At 43.7% G+C, this 20,022-nt stretch overlaps 1 protein-coding gene across 1 annotated transcript in view; it reads right to left on the minus strand.

Annotated features, from left to right (window-relative positions):
• Nucleotides 1-19,143, minus strand: part of LOC141155001 (cytochrome P450 2G1-like) — a 48,787-nt gene extending 29,644 nt beyond the window's left edge. The window contains exons 1-4 of the mRNA XM_073641591.1: nt 18,891-19,143; nt 17,981-18,143; nt 16,681-16,833; nt 15,162-15,322 (exon numbers count right to left, since the gene is read on the minus strand). Of these exons, the coding sequence (XP_073497692.1) occupies nt 15,162-15,322; nt 16,681-16,833; nt 17,981-18,143; nt 18,891-19,067 (654 nt within the window). The 5' untranslated portion in view covers nt 19,068-19,143. The remainder of the gene's footprint in view (nt 1-15,161; nt 15,323-16,680; nt 16,834-17,980; nt 18,144-18,890) is intronic.
• Nucleotides 19,144-20,022: the final 879 nt, after the last annotated feature.

Raw genomic sequence — 20,022 nt, forward strand, 5'->3', positions numbered from 1 at the left:
GTTGCTTTGGCTTTATGTTTTGGGTCATTGTCCATCTGTAGTATGAAACGACGACCAATCAGTTTGGCTGCATTTGGCTGGATCTAAGCACACAGTATGACTTTGAATACATTAGAATTCATTCGGCTGCTTCTGTCCTGTGTCACATCATCAATAAACACTAGTGACCCAGTGCCACTGGCAGCCATGCATGCCCAAGCCATCACACTGCCTCCTCCGTGTTTTACAGATGATGTGGTATGCTTTGGATCATAACCTGTACCACGCCTTCGCCATACTTTTCTCTTTCCATCATTCTGGTAGAGGTTGATCTTGGTTTCATCTGTCCAAAGAATGTTCTTCCTGAACTGTGCTTGCTTTTTTAAATGTTTTTAGCAAAGTTCAGTCAAGCCTTTTTATTCTTGATGCTTATGAGTGGCTTGCACCGTGCAGTGAACCCTCTGTATTTACTTTCATGCAGTCTTCTCCTTATGGTAGATTTTTATATTGATACGCCTACCTACCGGAGAGTGTTGTTCACTTGGTTGGCTGTTGTGAAGGGGTTTCTCTTCACCATGGAGATTATTCTGCGATCATCCACCACTGTTGTCTTCCATGGGCACCCAGGTCTTTTTGCATTGATGAGTTCACCAGTGCTTTCTTTCTTTCTCAGGATGTACCAAACTGTAGATTTTGCCACTCCTAATATTGTAGCAATTTTCTCGGATGTGTTTTTTCTGTTTTTGCAGCTTAACCCTAGAACGCATGACCATAAAAATCTACTTTTTCAAATACCTGGGGCCTTTTAGGCCCGTGTGCAAATAACATGGAATAACTCAAACAAAAATGACAAACAACTATATACCTGAGGAATACCTAGAGTTTCAAAATTCTAACTAAAGTAATCTTGCAGAAAATAGAAAACAATTAACAGGGCGGGCCTGCGAGGCCCCAGGTATGCGTTCTAGGGTTAAGGATGGCTTGTTTCACCTGCATGGAGAGCTCCCTTGACTGCATGTTTACTTCAAAGCAAAACCTTCCAAATGCAAGCACCACACCTCAAATCAACTCCAGGCCTTTTATCTGCTTAATTGAGAATGACATAACAAAGGGATTGCACACACCTGTCCATGAAATAGCCTTGGAGTCAATTGTCCAATTACTTTTGGTCCCTTTAAAAACAGGGTGACACATGTTAAGGAGCTGAAACTCCTAAACCCTTCATCCAATTTTAATGTGGATACCCTCAAATGAAAGCTGCATCTGAATTGTTTTGTTTAAAATTCATTGTGGTAATTAGAGATGAGCGTTGTTCTACTTGAACTGTTCGCCAATCTCAAATTCGAGATGTTTTGGGCGGTGTTCGAGCCGGTCGGCGAACACGAACAATTTGAGAAAAATTCGGCTGTTCGAGGTTATGTTCGATAACTGTTCGTGCACCAAAATCATAACTGGATTTTTTCTCAGTAATGATGAAAATTAATGTTAATACGCAGTTTGAGTGAACAGCGGGGCGGGGGGAGGGGCAGGGGATGGATCTCTGCAGGAACAATGAAGATCTCCATTTTTTTTTCTCTTTCCCGCATTTGCAGTGGGGAGGTGCAATCTGTCAGCCTATCAGCAGCGCACACACGGAGCGAAGTGCTTTTTTTCACACAAGCAAGGGCATGTGTGATTGGCAGTGTATGTCACATGTCCTTGCCCTATAAGACCAAGCCATTTTCCCCGTCGCCACCATTTTCTCACTGCTGCAGCTGCGTGTTAGATGGCACCGCTGTTGCTGTGTGCGCTATACCTTGTTAATTTCAAGCCAATTTTCGCACAAATATACAGATAGCTTGGGAGTAGGGAATAGTTGTGATTGCAGTCCTTTTAAGGACTAGGTTACAGCATTTCCTACGACTTTTATCAGGCAGGTCTGTGCTCTTAAATAGATAGATTGTGGGAGTAAAGACTAATTGTAATTGGAGTCCTTTTCAGGACTAGGTTACATCAGTTCCTATCAGTTTTTGCCAGGCAGGTCTGTGCCAGTGCTGTGCAAGTTTTTTTCACAGCATTTGGCTGAATCTAGCAAAGCTAATCCTTTTTGGCCTATTGCAGAGTGTGTTAGTCAGTGGAGTAGCCTATCTGTGTTGCAAGATATACCACCTGTGTATAGAATACCAATTTTTTTACTGCACCTAGTGAAGTAAAATCTTTTGGGCATAGCATCATTCTATTAGTCCATCTATACTGACCTCCATCAGGTTGCAAACTGAATATAATTTTTTTCTGCATCTAGCTCTGAAAAAATATTTGGGCTTCTAGCAGTGTGTGGGACTTGGTCTATTAGTCCATCTATACTGACCTCCATCAGGTTGCAAATTAAAAATAATTTTTTTCTTCATTTAGCTGTGAAAAAATATTTGGGCTTCTAGCAGTGTGTGGGACTTGTTCTATTAGTCCTTCTATACTGACCTCCAGCAGGTTGCAAATTGAATATAATTTTTTTCTGCATCTAGCTCTGAAAAAATATTTGGGCTTCTAGCGGTGTGTGGGACTTGGTCTATTAGTCCATCTATACTGACCTCCATCAGGTTGCAAATTAAAAATAATTTTTTTCTGCATCTTACTCTGAAAAAATATTTGGGCTTCTAGCAGTGTGTGGGACTTGGTCTATTAGTCCATCTATACTGACCTCCATCAGGTTGCAAATTAAAAATAATTTTTTTCTTCATTTATCTCTGAAAAAATATTTGCGCTTCAAGCAGCGTGTGGGACTTGTTCTATTAGTCCATCTATACTGACCTCCATCAGGTTGCAAATTAAAAATATTTTTTTTCTGCATCTAGCTCTGAAAAAATATTTGGGCTTCTAGCAGTGTGTGGGACTTGGTCTATTAGTCCATCTATACTGACCTCCATCAGGTTGCAAATTAAAAATAATTTTTTTCTGCATCTAGCTCTGAAAAAATATTTGGGCTTCTAGCAGTGTGTGGGACTTGGTCTATTAGTCCATCTATACTGACCTCCATCAGGTTGCAAATTGAATATAATTTTTTTCTGCATCTAGCTCTGAAAAAATATTTGGGCTTCTAGCGGTGTGTGGGACTTGGTCTATTAGTCCATCTATACTGACCTCCATCAGGTTGCAAATTAAAAATAATTTTTTTCTGCATCTAGCTCTGAAAAAATATTTGGGCTTCTAGCAGTGTGTGGGACTTGGTCTATTAGTCCATCTATACTGACCTCCATCAGGTTGCAAATTAAAAATAATTTTTTTCTTCATTTAGCTGTGAAAAAATATTTGGGCTTCTAGCAGTGTGTGGGACTTGTTCTATTAGTCCTTCTATACTGACGTCCAGCAGGTTGCAAATTGAATATAATTTTTTTCTGCATCTAGCTCTGAAAAAATATTTGGGCTTCTAGCGGTGTGTGGGACTTGGTCTATTAGTCCATCTATACTGACCTCCATCAGGTTGCATATTAAAAATAATTTTTTTCTGCATCTAGCTCTGAAAAAATATTTGGGCTTCTAGCAGTGTGTGGGACTTGGTCTATTAGTCCATCTATACTGACCTCCATCAGGTTGCAAATTAAAAATAATTTTTTCCTGCATCTAGCTCTGAAAAAATATTTGGGCTTCTAGCAGTGTGTGGGACTTGGTCTATTAGTCTATCTATACTGACCTCCATCAGGTTGCAAATTAAAAATAATTTTTTTCTTCATTTAGCTCTGAAAAAATATTTGGGCTTCTAGCAGTGTGTGGGACTTGTTCTATTAGTCCTTCTATACTGACCTCCAGCAGGTTGCAAATTGAATATAATTTTTTTCTGCATCTAGCTCTGAAAAAATATTTGGGCTTCTAGCGGTGTGTGGGACTTGGTCTATTAGTCCATCTATACTGACCTCCATCAGGTTGCAAATTAAAAATAATTTTTTTCTGCATCTAGCTCTGAAAAAATATTTGGGCTTCTAGCGGTGTGTGGGACTTGGTCTATTAGTCCATCTATACTGACCTCCATCAGGTTGCAAATTAAAAATAATTTTTTTCTGCATCTAGCTCTGAAAAAATATTTGGGCTTCTAGCAGTGTGTGGGACTTGGTCTATTAGTCCATCTATACTGACCTCCATCAGGTTGCAAATTGAATAAAAAAAATTTCTGCATCTAGCTCTGAAAAAATATTTGGGCTTCTAGCGGTGTGTGGGACTTGGTCTATTAGTCCATCTATACTGACCTCCATCAGGTTGCAAATTAAAAATAATTTTTTTCTGCATCTAACCCAGCCAATAGTTTTGGCCTAATACCACAGTTTGGCCACTCAGCTCTGCTCGGTTACCATCCATTGTTTTTTTGTGCAAACAACTCCAGAGTTGTGAATTAGTTAACCACCAAAATGAGTGGAAAAAGGCCTGCTGCTGGTGGAAAGGGGAATAGGCGTGTTGGGAAGTGGAAAAAAGGTTGTGTCCGTGGGGTAGGTGCAGAAGAAAGACCATCTTCCAGCCAAACTAAAATGTCTACTTCTTTTAGCGGACAATGTGATAAGATCCCTTTCTTACGGCCACGCCAATCACTACAAATTCCAGATGAGGCACAAAAACAGCAGGTGCTTCAACGGATATCAAGTGCTCCTTTAAGTGGGCTCTCCTCCACATCAACTTCAACATCACAAATACTCCAGTCCTCAAAGGTGTCACCCAAATCGCATTTGCTTCCTCACAGCTCCCAAATCTCCAGCTGCCCGTCTGAGTATGAGGTAGAACAGATGGTTGAGTCTGCAGAGCTGTTTACTCATACTATAGCCTGGGAATCAGAGGTCGACTCCAGCGCTTCTGTGAATCCAGACGAGGAAATGATCTGCACTGATGCCCAGAATCTTTATGAGTCGGATCCAGGACCAGACGCAGAAGGTTCTGACCATAATGTAGACCCTCATTCCCAAACTGTAACTCCTGTTGGTCGAGACAATGAGGAAGACGATGATAAGACTCAAATACCTGATTGGAGCGACAACTTTAGTTTTTTGTCAGGGCAGGAACAGGTTGGCTCTGAGGACGACGGGTGTGATAACGCACAGGGTGATGATGATGAGGTCGGAGATCCCACTTACTGTCAACCCACAGTCAGCCAAGAGATGAGGTCAGCAGAGGAGGTGGAGGAAGATGCTAGTGACGACGAGGTCAGGTTGCGCCTTCCTGGACAGAGACGTAGTACTGGAAGCACGTCAACAACTGCATCCTCAAACACAACTCTGCCTCTCACCACAAGTCGTGGTGGCTCTTCAGGTCGCATGGGTGCTAAGCCTTGCATAGCCTGGGCATTTTTTCAGATCGATAAAGATGACCCAACTCGTGTTATCTGTAACATTTGTCAGCAAAAGCTAAGTAGAGGCCAAAAAATACATAGTTTGAGTACTTCATGCATGAACCGGCACATGGACATGAAGCATAAGTTGCAGTGGGAAGCTCAGTGTGCTACAATGCGGTCTAGCCGGCCGGGCCAACCACCGTCTGCCATATCTTGTGCATCCGCGGCCTCTTCATCCTCTGTGACTGGGGGGACAGCAGTCACACCTGTTTTGGGGCGCAGACCTGCCACCTCTTTACCCGCAACAGCCAGCGTGATTGGCAGGTCATCATTTTCTTTGGAGGTGGTAACACCAGCTGGTCTTGAGCGCTGTCCGACATCGATAGCACCACCTTTGGATCAAGGCAACCTAACATGTCCGCCTGCATCTTCCTCACAGACCGGCAGTTTGCCGTGGACACCCTTATCAACCCCGTCTAAGCACAATAGCCAGCCCTCGGTCCCTCAGATGTGGACAAGTAAAAGACCATTTCCTCCTAGCCATGAGAAAGCTAAGAGGTTGAATTTCACCATCTGCAAGCTCTTGGCTACAGAAATGCTGCCTTTCCGCCTGGTGGACACAGAGGATTTTCGAGACCTTATGTCCGTCGCAGTGCCCCAGTACCAGATGCCCAGTCGGCACTACTTCTCAAAGAAAGGTGTGCCTGCGCTCCACCAGCATGTCGCACACAACATCACCGCTTCTTTGAGAAACTCTGTGTGTGACAGGGTGCATTTCACCACAGACACTTGGACGAGTAGGCATGGACAGGGGCGTTACATGTCGCTGACTGGGCACTGGGTAACTATGGTGACAGCAGGAGAAGGGGCTGCTGTCCAAGTCTTGCCGTCCCCACGAGTTGTGCGTCAATCCTCTTTATGTCATTTTTCCTCCACTGCTTCTGCCTCCTCAACCTCCTCTCGGTCTTCCACCTGCACCCAAAGCCTGTCTGGTCATGCCACAAGCTTTCTAACTGCGCAGAAGGGATCCTGCACACCTCCTTACTATGCTGGCAGTAGGGCTCAACATCATCAGGCGGTTTTTACATTGAAATGTCTGGGAAATGTGAGTCACACAGCTGAGGAGTTGTGGTCAGCTCTGGAGAACCAATTTCATGAATGGTTGTCTCCACTGGACCTGAAACCAGGGAAGGCCGTGTGCGACAATGCTGCAAACCTGGGTGCGGCCCTTCGCCGGGGCAATGTCACACACGTGCCTTGTATGGCTCACGTGTTGAACCTGGTTGTCCAGCAATTTTTAGCCCACTATCCCAGACTAGATGGCCTTCTGCAGAGGGCACGGTCGCTGTGTGCTCACTTCCGCCGTTCGCATCCCGCAGCTCAGCGACTTACATCTCTACAGAAGTCGTTGGGCCTGCCACTTCACCGGCTAAAATGCGATGTGCCTACCCGGTGGAATTCAACTCTGCACATGTTGCAGCGACTGTGGCAGCACCGACAAGCCCTGGTGCAATACGTTCTGACGTATAGCCTGGGCCAACGAGATTCAGAGGTGGGGCAAATCACGCTGGAGGAGTGGTCTCAGATCAGGGACCTATGCACCCTTCTGCACAGTTTTGAAATGGCGACGAAGATGTTTAGTGCTGACGATGCCATTATCAGCATGACTATTCCGGTGATTTACATGCTGGAGCACATGTTAAACAGAATTCGGAGTCAGGTGGTGGCACAAGAGGAGGTGGAGGAAGTAGAGGAGGAGGAGTTGTATGCGGAAGGGCTAACATCTGCAAGGTACAGACGGTCGGCAGCACCAGGGCGGCAGGCATGTGAGGGTGGGGGAGATGATTTTACCAGGGCGCATGGTAGCAGCCAAACTAGTGAGGAAGGTGCAGGAGCCCAGGAAGAAGTGGAGGACGAACTGATGGAAGACTCATCAGATGAGGGAGACCTTGATCACATTTCTGTTGTGCGAGGTTGGGGGGAGAGGACAGAGGAAGGAAGCATGATTGTTACCTCGCCACCAACACAACAGGGACTTGGTGCTCCTGGATGCGCAACACACATGAGTGCCTTCTTGCTGCACTACCTGCAACATGACCCTCGAATTGTGAGAATTAGAAATAATCCTGACTACTGGGTTGCCACACTGTTAGATCCCCGGTACAAAAGTAAATTTGCAGAAATTATTCCTGCCATAGAAAGGGATGCACACATGCAGGAGAATCAGCAGAGACTGTTGCAGAATCTTACATGTGCTTTTCCACAAAATACCAGTGGTGCACGTAGTGAATCTCACAGTTCCAACTTGCCAACCGTGGGACCGTCAAGTGTTCAGCACTCAAACCGTAACAGAACCACAGTATCTGCTGGTAACATCAATTTTGCGGAATCATTTCACCACTTTTTTAGCCCATCCTTTGCAAGGCCACAGGAGACAAGAAGTCTGACACATAGTCAACGCCCAGAGACGATGGTACAGGAGTATCTCCAAGTAAACATTGAAGCCACGACTGTGTCACTGGACCCTTGCTCTTTTTGGGCTTCCAATCTGGATAAATGGCCGGAGCTAGCCACTTACGCCTTGGAGATCTTGTCATGCCCCGCAGCCAGCGTTCTGTCTGAACGTGTGTTCAGCGCTGCTGGTGGTGTGCTGACAGATAAGCGCACGCGGCTCTCCACTGATAATGTAGACAGACTCACGTTCATAAAGATGAACAAATCATGGATCCGAAACGACTTTTCTACCCCTGTGTCATCCTGGGGAGAGTAAAAGCTTGATGATTGGTTAAAATCACCCTACCAACCGTTTTAAGCTTTCAAATTACTAATCATGTTTATCTGTATCTTGACTGGAAAATAATTTGGGCTTTGTAGCAGTGTGCAGCACTGATCCTATTAGGCCATCTATAATAAGCTTCACCAGATTTAAAATTAAAAATAATTTTTAGCTGCATCTAGCCCGGAAAATAATTTTGGGGCTCCGAGATGCGCAAGACACATAAGTGCCTTCTTGCTGCACTACCTGCAGCATGACCCTCATATTGTCAGAATTCGAAGTAATCATGACTACTGGGTTGCCACACTCTTAGATCCCCCAAACTTTTCGATCAACCTTTTCATTTTAATAAAGACCAAAAAAATGGTCATTTTTGAAATTATAAGCATTAGCAGGTTGTTAGAAACTGAAATCAAACAGTTTTCAACTCAAAACTTTATTCTAGGTGATGTTACATTTTCACATAGGACCCCTTGTTCGAAAGGAGCTTCTGAACTCTCTCGTCCATTGAATTTGTCAGGTTTTGGATGGTTTCTGCTTCAATTGTTTTGCATGAGGACAGAATACCCTCCCAGAGCTGTTGCTTAGATGTGAACTGCCTCCCGCCATCATAGACACTCCTTTTAATGATGCTCCAAAGGTTCTGAATGGGGTAGAGGTCAGGGGAGCATGGGGGTCACACCATAAGTTTGTCCCCTTTTATGCCCATATCAGCCAGAGATGCAGATGTTTTATGTGCAGCATGAGATGGTGCATTATCATGCAGAAAAATGATCTTGCTGTGAAATACACGGTTCTTCTTCTTGAACCATGGCAGGAAGTGCTGTTTGAGAAAATCCACATACATTATGGAGTTCATCTTTAGCGCCTTCAGGGATCCTAAAGGGGCTAACAATCTCTCTCCCCATGATTCCAGCCCAAAACATTACTCCACCTCCTCCTTGTTGGCGCTGTAGCCGTGTTTGCGTGGGGTGTCCATCAACCAGCCATCCTCCACTCCATTCATCTGGACCATCGAGCGCTGCACGGCACTCATCCGTGAACAAAACAGTTTTGAAATCAGTCTTCATGTAATGTTTGGCCCACTGGAGCCGTTTCTGCTTGTGTGAAGTGGATAGAGGAGGTCGACAGGATGGCGTATGCACAGCTGCAAACCTCTGAAGGACCCTGCATCTTGTTGTTCGGGGGATGTTGGAGGCACAAGCAGCTTCAAAAACTTGTCTGCTGCTATGACAAGGCTTTTTTGCCGCTGCTCTTTCAACCTGACGTAATTGCCTGTAGGAAAGAGTCCTCAATTTGCCCTTATCAGCACGCACACGTGTGTACTGTGAATCAGCTACATACTTCTTGATTGCCAAGACACTTCATCCTGATCATCGCACAATGTTGATTGTAGTCATGCCTTGACCTAAACACTCCACAATTTGTTGCTTCTCAGCAGCCGACACATCCTTTTTCTTTCCCATTTTGGCAGAAAATGTAGGCTGCTTAATATTGTGAGAGAGCCTTCTTAAGTAGTCTTGCCTTTCATTGGACACACCTGCCAAACTAATTAGCACAGGTGTCTGCAATTGCTTACAGTGATATAAAGAGCCCTGACACACATCACCATCAATGAGTTTAACTGACAAACAAACAAATTCTTCCCTTATCACTCCTAAACACTTTTTGCATAATAATTTGGAACGCGGTGTACATGTGCTTTTCCACAAAACACCAGTGGTTCACGTAGTGAATCTTACAGTTCTAACTTGCCAACCGTGGTCTGTATGGAATTGTTCAATAAAGGGCCCAAAATTAAGATAACATAGATCGGAGAGGTCTCTATGAATATTAATTCCTAAGTATTTGATACCCTGTGAGGGCCAGGCAAAGGGAAAGTTGGACTGGATGGAATCCTATATGGATTTAGGGAGGGAGACATCGAGGGCCTCAGACTTCGCTGCATTGATTTTAAAATTTTACCATGTAACAAAGTGATCTATTTCAGCCATAACAGCAGGGATGGATATATGTGATTGAGTGATATATACTAGGACATCATCAGCAAATAGAGAGCACTTGTACTCGGTGCCTCCCACCTCAATCCACCTAATATTGGGGTTATGGCGAATTGATGAGAGCAGGTGCTCCGTCACTAGGATGTATAAGAGAGGGGACAGAGGACATCCCTGCCTTGTCCCATTGGTGATTGTGAAAGGTGATGAAAATGTTCTGACGCACCCCCTGGGTCTTGGGACACCCGGAGCCGGACCCTTTTTGGTGGATGCTGGTGGTTGTAGTCTTCGTGGCGGCGATCCGGTTCCGTGGCTCAGGGCGGTCAAACCAGTGGCGGAACTATTTATGTGGTTTTGATGTTTAAATGTCCGACTACGCCACCCGTGGATTGCGGTCAGAGTGAACCGCCGCTACAGGGCAGACCGCTAAGGCTGGTGTTGTGGGTGCAGCAGAGCGTAGCATAACTCCCCACGGGAGGAGTATAGCCTCAGGGCAGTGTATGCGGAGGATGGGGGTGATGGTGCAGGGCAGCAGCAGTAACGACACGGAGTCAGTGATGCAGTTCAGGGCCTTTACTCACAGTTCTTATTATCCAGACCACGTCTGCAGGTAACGGCTGCCCACGTCGTACTGTGCTCACCAGGTGAGGGGCTCAGACAACTCCCAGATAACGTTGGAGCGCTTCACAGGACCCCCTTTGTGTGTCCTTTGTCTGGCCTTTCTTACCAACACTTCTGTCCGGCTGCCTCGGGCCTCCTCTTGGTAAACTTGGCGCCAGTTTCCCTGACCCTATGTGGTGCCTTCCTAGCGGGTGGAGCAAGGGGCTGCGCCACATAAAATGTCAGAGCCTCTGGTTTCTAGCTGAGGGTCGTTTCCTGCCTCCACTAGTTCGGGGACCGGTCTCCCCCTTTGGCCTGACCCCTCCACGCAGGTGGATTCGGGCGTGCGGTGGCGACTCGCCCGTCCGCACCCCTGGGATCCCTTCATTCCTCGTTCCTGGAGCCTTCTCCGCTCCTCTTCCTTCCTTCTCCCTCTTCCAGGCCTGGGCCTCTGTTACTAGGCCCGCCTCCGGAGCAGAGCTCATGCAGAGCCCCTGCTCCCTGCCACTTCTGCTCAGACTTCTCTGCACTGAACTAAGATGGTGCGCACCTTTTATACTCCCTTCTCAATGCACCCAGGAACTGCTTCCTCCCTGCTCCTGCACTGCAGGGTTCCCCTTCCTCAGTGTTCCCTCCCCCCACTCCAGCCAGGGACAGGGACTGTCGTGCCCATCTCAGGGGCATATTGGTCGCCCTGCCCCACGGCAATGTGGTGTAATGCATGCAGGTGTCGGGTCCTGATCCACACTCCATCCTTATCTGAGAGTGAGATATCACACCTCTGGGTGAGGTGCAATACGTCTGTAGCAACCGAGCCCTCGGTGCTACAGTTCCATTTATCTTCAGCCTAGGTGACGTATTGTGATACAGGGCCGTGATTTTGGCTATAAAAGGGTCCCCTAGACCCCTACCCCAAGCTTTTTAAGAGAATCATATATGGCGTGCCAGGAGACTCTATGGAATGCTTTCTCAGCATCCAACGAGAGTATCTACTTACAAATTTTTAACTGCATCTAGCCCAGGAAATACTTTGTGCCTAGTAGCAGTGTCTGCTAGTCAGCGGATTATCCCGGCTGTTAAGCAAGCTACACCACCTGTAGTTTGGACACTTAATTTTTTCAAAGGAAATGCTTCGGGACCACGGGATACTTAGTGAAGAGCATCAGGAGGCACCCCAAGGCATAGGGGCTGGGACTGGCACTAGGATGCCTTGCGGTGGACAGCCGAGCTCGATCCTTATAAAAGCTTTTTAACTGCAGCAGCTTTAGTGGACGCTACTGGAGCTGGAATTACGCGGCTGCTGGCATGAGACTTGCCCTCCAATAGATCCTTGTAAATGGATTTAAAGTGTATTCATTCAAATTAGAGGGACAATTTAAATTAAAAAGCTTAGAGCTGCCTCCACCACAGGGGGGCTCTCTCGACCCACCAGCGGACAGGCACCAGTATTGGGAGAGGGGGGCTGGCCGTCAGGGTTCACCGCGGCTCTGGCACAAACCCGGCGACACGGAGGTGGCACGGGCAGGAGCGGACTGGCCGTCTCGGCTTCTCACTTTTTGGATTTTAGAAGGGCATGACATGCCTATATCTGTGTCTCCCCCTCCTTTTACTCCTCCACCTCTTTTCTTTTCGCATGACTATATGTACTTGTCACTTTTCCATGTGTTAGTTGTGTCTTCTGAGCAGTTTGTCAGCTTTTGGACACCTTTGAAGGTGTTTTCTATGTGTTTCTATGTGTTTTTGTTTGCCTGCCATTGGTTTTAACGGTGTTCGAAGGTGTTCGACGAACAGTTCAACGAACAGTTCGGCGAACACACGGGTGTTCGACGAACCGAACCGAACTCGAACACTACGGGGGTGGCTCAACACTAGTGGTAATGTCTAGAACCAAAATTATAAAAATGTTGTCTCTGTCCAAATATATATGGACCTAACTGTAGATACACAGATAGACAGATTGATAGATCGAAAGATAGAAAGATAGATAGATCCCATGAGATATATAATTAGTGCCTTGATTGTGTAGCTTATTGTACATTTATTAACCAACAAAACAAATAAATGAAAAAAAAGAAGTGAGGTGCCCCAATTTTTGGTAACCAGCAAAGGTTAGGCAGACAGCCGAGAGCTAATATTATCAGGATAGAAAGGTCAATGGTTATTGGCCCGTTCCCAGCTTAAAAATTCAAAATTACACTACGCAGCTGCCCCAGAAGTGGAGCATTACATGAGATGCTGCAATTCTGGTGCCTCGCCTTGGCTCTTCCTGATGCATTGATGCATTATCAATCGACAGATTCGCTGGACTACGTTGGATAAGCTAAAGTATGTCAGATTCGCTGGACTACGTCCGACCTGCATGCGATTTTTTTACTTTTACTAAAGTGGTGAAGGAGGGAAAGTGTCGGGAGTGTTTATTTCAATAAAGTATTTTTTGTGCACTTCTTTTTTATTAATGGGTTAGTAATGGGTGTGTCTGATAGACACCTCTCCATTACTAGCAGCAGGGCTTGATGTCAGCTGTGTTTTTGGACAATTCCCAGCTGACATCAACCCCAAGTCACATTACCCAATTGCCAACACTCCAAGTGAATCGGGAAGAACAAAGGCAAAGTACCAGATTTGGCGCAACTCATGAGATGCTCCATTATTGGGGGTTGCTGCGGGCTGGTATTTTTAGGCTGGGAAGGGCCTAATAACCATAGATCAGCCAGACAACAGCAGCTATCAGCTGTCTGCTTTACCTTTGCTGGTTACCAAAAATAGGAAGGACCTCACGTCATTTATTTTTTTATCAGGTTAATACATGTACAATAAGCTAGACATGCAATGCACAAATTATATATCTGACAGATATCTATCTATTATCTATTTGTTATCCATCTTTGCACATCTTTAACACATAAAAAAAGAGTAATTTCTTGAATCTATTTTATTCTGGTATGTGTCACACAGACAACATACAGATGGTACATGGATGTCACATGGATGGTACACACATACACACGGATGGCGAACAAAAAAACACATGGATAGTAAAAATGGACTGTCTCATGCATACGTTTTTTTGTTTGGAATACCCGCCATGGACGAAATCATCCTCCTCCGTTTTCCAGACTGCTCCACCGTTCGGACTGCGCTGGGGGTGGAGCTATTATGCACTTGGGTGGTGCAACTACACATGGTGGTGCCTCATGTGTGGAAGTGGTGAGCGATGTGGTATCACGGGATGCCGTGCGTCCCACTTGTTTTGTGGCCCAGGAGACATGGGATGCTGTGTCTCCCGGTTGCCAGGCAATACAGGACGTTGCCTTCCCTGGTGTTAATCAATAGTGGGAATATGTGCATCTTGCTGTACAAGTGAGCAGGGAGCGACTCCCTGGACATGACTGGGAGGAATGCATCACCTGATTGTTATCTTTAGATTTGGGCTGGCTATTTGAAGGCCCCTACTAATCCAGTCCAGTGCTGTTTATTCAGTTCCCTTGCATAGTGGTATGGTGAGTGCTTCTTGGTTGGGTTCTGATTGCTTCTCAGCAGTTGCTAATGTTTTTTTCTGGTTCTTCTTTACTAGCTATTGTCCAAAGGTTTCCCTTTGGTTTTCATTTGGGTTTTATGCAGCTAGCTTTAGACTTACTCTTGTAACCTGACTCTACATCATACGCGTCACCAGATACCAGCTATCCAGTTACAGCAGTCTGGATAGCTGGTATCGGGAGTGGGTGAAGAATGTCCCAGCCCTTAAAGGGGTTGTCCACTATTAGGACAACCCTTTTTTAAACTAAATATCCAGCCCTGATAAAATAATAAAGCCTATACTCACCTCCAGGGTCAGCTCCGTTCCAGCAGTGTTGGTTCCGGCACTCTGGGTCCCAAGGCTATTATGTTGTGGAATGACACGTGATTGCCTAATTAGCGCTGCGTTACTGTCTCCGCCTTTGGACAAACTGAACATGAAGCGGAAGCCAGGGCTACAGCTGATCCCGGACTTCCTCTTCATGTTCAGTTTGTCCGAAAGTGGAGACATTGATACCAGCGCTGATTTGACGGCAGGCACCACGTGTCATTCCACCACAGCACAGCCTTGGGACCCTGAGTGCCGATGCCAACACTGCTGGAACGGAGCTGACACTGGAGGTGAGTGTAGGCTTTATTATTTTATCGCAGTCAAACATTTTGTTTTATAAGGGGTTGTCCTAGACAAGTTGAAAACTCCTTTAAGGACTTGCCTAGCAGTGGTGGCTTGAGCAAAGTGCATCTTTGACTACCCTTTTGCTGGTCCGATGTGAGTCGCTGCAGAGTAGTTATTCCTGCGCATAACATTTTTTAAGCGTACATGTGAAGGGGGCATATTACTTCTAATTTCAACAAGCCATGTCCAATTTTACAGCATTATTTATGAGACTGACCATGACCTTTATTACTCAGACGCTGTTTTACAAATTTTTTCTGTAAAAAAATTTCCATAAGTAAAAAAAAACTCTGCTCTTCTCTAGGTAATCAATTTTTCCTTTCTTCTTACCTGTCCCCATTCCGAGCTGGCAATTGCGAGAGTGGTATACATCAAAGACATAACATTCAGGAGCTCTGCATCCTCATAATCATGACGATTTCCAAACACAATGGCAAAAATAACGTTACAGGCAGCTTTACTGAGGAAGTGGCGAGGTTCTACCAATGATTCTAGAGAAAAAAAATGAAAAGCATGAACAATTTAAATGTTTATACACATTTCTGCCACCTGAATGTTCCAAAATACTTCACTGGGATGCAGCCTTTTACAAGCCCCTGAAGAAAGTAGAGAAGAACTTCATTGCGTTTGTCAAAAAGTCAAAATCGGCAAATTGCCTTAATTTTAAATTTTTTCGATTTTGCCTCAATAATCACCATTAGATCCCCAGACAGACCAAAATTTGGCACTGAATGATGGCATACAGAGCCCAAGCAAGGGCAGTAATTTTATAAAATGTTTGTCGAATCATGCTTTTGTTATGGGATATCACAAAAAGTATGATACAAAAGGTCTCAAACAGAAGGGAATAAAGTAAGCAAATATTGCTCCTCAAGAAGGAAGAAAACTGTCTTACTTTTGACAAAGACCACTATATCTATTTTAGACTCTTACTTCCTGTTCTTTCAGAAAGAGTTTTCAGCATTCTCACTACCACCAGAGTCAGGATTACAATAACAGATAAAATCCCTATACACAGCTGATAACACAGGATTCATCCAGGATTTTCCATATCACAATGAAAAAGAAGGAAATCTTGCAATTTTCAAGCTGTCCAATGGATTTATACATGACTCATACTTCCTGTTCTGGGCAGAAGACTTTTCAGCAGTCTCATGATCATCACACACAGCAAGCTAACATCTCTATATACAATATATAACCAAGGATCCATCATTCACAATAGGTGATGTCACAACTCCCCCCTGCTACCCATTGATCTTTGCACACACTCATTAGATGCTTCACTACCCAAGATAGGTCCGAGTCTGTTACAATTGGACATTTTGTAATGACACATTGTCTTTAAACAATGAATAGATTGGTGTGTGTCTCCTAAAACTTCATTACAATGTCTAAAGAGAAGTAAAGTTTTGGGGCCAAAAATCTGAACTAGCAACAAAATTGGCATCTATTATGCCTTGAGTTCAAGTCATTAGGACTCGCTGTTGGTTCAGTACTTTACAACCAAATAAATGGGAAATTAGGCTGGGTTCGTTCACTAACTCTTTGAATACTGTCATTTACTGAACTCCAAATCTACGACTGGATCCAAAAGAGAAGACAGAAGTGTATCTTCCCTTTTGATTTTGATGCAAATCATAATAAAGATATCAGCAGCAAACACCCCAACAAAGATGTCTCAGCATAGCATGGGTGCCTCCTTTTGCCAATCCGAGTACTTTTAATAACAAAGCCTGGACGATAAATGCTTTTGTGGTGATCTAAAAAGACATACTCATTTTATTCACTGTTCAAAAGGAGATTCGATTTAAGATTTATAGTAATCTTGCTTATCGCATGTAACAACCTTTTGTTTTCTTGAATTCTGTCACAAGAAACAAAGCTTCTTCCTGAATCAGATCCTCCACTTTACTTTTTCCCATGCCGAAATCCCGCAATGTGGAAAGAGAAAATCTACGAAGATCTCTCCATCTCTCCATGTCACTTGTGAAAGTAATTCCTGGAGGGATGAAAATATCCAGAATGGATTAAGTTTTAGAATTTCACACTGATGCAAACAAATAGCTTGGCAAACTACATCAACTAATGTATAGAATTTAACTTTTTAGAAGTTTTATTAGGTTGTTGTGGACAATTTCTATCTACTATGTACATACCTCAGTAGAAAATTCTAGTAAGGGAAAATGGATTAGATAAAAGATTTATTCCTAGAATCACAAATTCTATATTTGCAGGGACATAATACTAAACAAATGTAGCAAACATTTAAGCATACATCAACCTCATGAATAGAGATGAGTGACTCTATTAAAGTTCGAATTTGTCAGATTTAGTCAAATTTTGCTTGGAAATTTGATTACGTTAGAATAAATTTCGCAAAAAATGGAATCCACTGGGAAGGAGTTAAGATAAATTTTATATTCACCTCTCCTCAGCCCTCTCATTACTTCTTCTACCACCCCAGGTCTTCTGATCCGTTCTTCCATTTTCTTTCTCAAAACTCAAAGACTCAAAAAAAAAAGTGGCATCCTATTGGCCAACATTGAAATGGAATCCCCAAATAATTCAAATTTTTAAGGAAGTTTTAGCAAATTGGATTCAATTAGAATTGACTTAGTCCTCTCTACTCATGAACATGGGCAAAGTATTGTATGAGAAGCTTGTAATAAAAAATTTAAAAAATCACAAATAATGGTGGAGCGGGCATTCTTATTAACCCAGGCTATTCTCTGTGAGATGCTTCCTCTGGAAATTTCCCCGATATGATTGCCACAAAATTGGCTGCTTAGCACATACAGGTGGCATGTGGACATCCAAATTGAATTAACTGGCAGGTAAATGGGCAGCATAGTCTCATATGCGTTGCATATTGTAAGCTGCGAGGTCCAACCTACAGGAATCAAATAGTTTGTGTGTGGAACTATAGAATTGTTCAAATAACAAATCTAAAATTTTGCATACCCCCAATAAATTGAAATTAGATTGCACTTTGCTAAAGAGAAATTAGATAGCAATCTTTTTCCTCAATGGATCTTGATGATCCAGAAGCACACAAAGATTCCCAAACAGATGCTCCTCTGCTGTCTAGCTTCACCATTGCTGCCTCTGAACACATTGGATTAAGGAAATACCGACAAACTACTCACCATAGTTTTTGTAGTCAAGATCAAAGCAAAAGACATCACCTCGAGCTAAGAAATCATCTCCTCTGTCCACGTAAACTTCTTTCACAGCTTTGTATCCCGTGACCACAATGACTGGTCGGGAACCCAGATAGACGGTGAAGACTTCTCCATATTTCTGAGTAATCTGGATGAAATTCGAAAATAGATACTGTTATGTCAAAGTAATAAATCTACCCGTTCCTATAAATCTGAGAATCTGGGGATGAAAAATTACACTGTTGTAGTGCAAGTAAACTGTTTTAAGCTCCGTGGCATATTAGGCATAATGAAAACAAGATCTTTCTTTACATGAGTCTCCCTTCCAGCAAAATGTGATTGCAACTCAAAGTCAAGGGTGGATCCTAAAAATCAGATAATTTATAAATTGTTCTTCTCAACCCACCAAATCTGCTAAACATACATAAAAAAATCCTTTGGAGTTAGCATAAACCCAATTTTGTTTGTAGTTTGGTCAGTGGGACAAGCCTATAAAGGTAGAAAAATATTGAATCGGTGCATGTGCTATCCTGCAAGTATTGACTGATTCTTGACCATCCCTATTTGTCTTTTGGTACTAACTACTCTTCTGCTGATCTACGAGTCAATATTTTGACATTGAAGAGGTAAAAGTAATATTTGCCTCTATGTAAAAGCAAATAAAATAGAGAATTTACCCCCAAACCAATGACTTTCAGTACAATTACTGTGCCAGCTACAGTGCCCTAATCTCTTACCTTGCGCGGTCATGATGCCATTGTTGGTTCAGTGATGGCAGCAGAGGCTGGCGTTTGTCCTTGCTGCTGATACAATAGCGATTGCTTACTCGAGGCAAATATAAGTTTAATTTCGTTACTAATACTCATAAGTTGATCAGATATTGGTAAAGACTTACATTCAGCAGAGATTTCACTATGCCTCCTTTGCTTAGTTGGAGTAAGTTTCCCAATATTGGCAGCGGGGTGGGTCCAGGTGGTAAGTTTCCTTTTCTCCAAAAATGCATAAAACTTAAGAATAAGATAAGGCAAGATACCACCCCTGTAAGGAGGAAGGTTATATCATGTAGTAACATCTTGGCTGCTGACAGTTCTCAAGTTCTCCTAAACAATTCCCCTGAAGCCAGTTTGTTCTCGTTAAGTACACAGTAGGCACAATGCAATATGGGTGGGGATGGTGTTATCTAATACCTATATTTTTTTTAAATTTATTGCTTTGAAATATAGAGTTTAGAAAGTTTTCATAAGTGATGCCCCAGCATTAAGTTCCTTTAGGCATGGGAGAGACAGCTTTAAGTTGGAGGCTAAACTATGTGCTGACTTCTTGCAAAAATACCATTGCCAAAAGTTACAGCTCCTGGCAGAAGGTGATTATAAAATAGATAAGCTTCTTATTAATAAATACAACAGCACAACATTCTAAAAGATCTTCTTTCACGACCTAAATTGGCATATAGAGTACAGTGGTAAATGTAAAAGTTATAAAGAAAGTAAAAGTATTTAAAGGAGTTGTCTGGTAAAAATGAAGCTATCTATCCACAGGACCCACAGGACAGATGATAACTTGCTGATCAGTGATGGTCAAACCGCTTGAACTCACACCGATTGGCAGAACGGGGAGTTTTTATCCTTGTTTGATGGAGCGTCATTGAACATGATCGACCACCACTCCATTTCTTCATGGCTACCAAGTGTTGTGCTCGCCTTTTTTTGGCAGTTCCTTAGAGAATGAATGGAGCTGCAGTTGAGAATCCAATCTGTCGCTCCATTTTGTAATGGGAATAAAAGTTTGCTGTTGGTGATAAAATATTACTCCTACCACCAATAAGCCGTTGGACCCCATTCGATCAGTAAGTTATCACTTATCCTGAGGTTAGGTGATAAGGTGTTATCCATTGAACGCAAGTAAGGCCAGGTTCACACAAGCGTATTTCAAGGTCCATATACAGACTGCAATGCCTGGTATTACTATGAGGCTTTACAGTATATTCAGGTCTGTAGACCCTCAGTCCATCCATGAATTATGGCCAG

The sequence above is a fragment of the Phyllobates terribilis genome, unplaced genomic scaffold (assembly GCF_046119375.1).
Source record: "Phyllobates terribilis strain yellow unplaced genomic scaffold, ASM4611937v1 Scaffold_7__3_contigs__length_470593459, whole genome shotgun sequence".
Lineage (NCBI taxonomy): Eukaryota > Metazoa > Chordata > Amphibia > Anura > Dendrobatidae > Phyllobates > Phyllobates terribilis.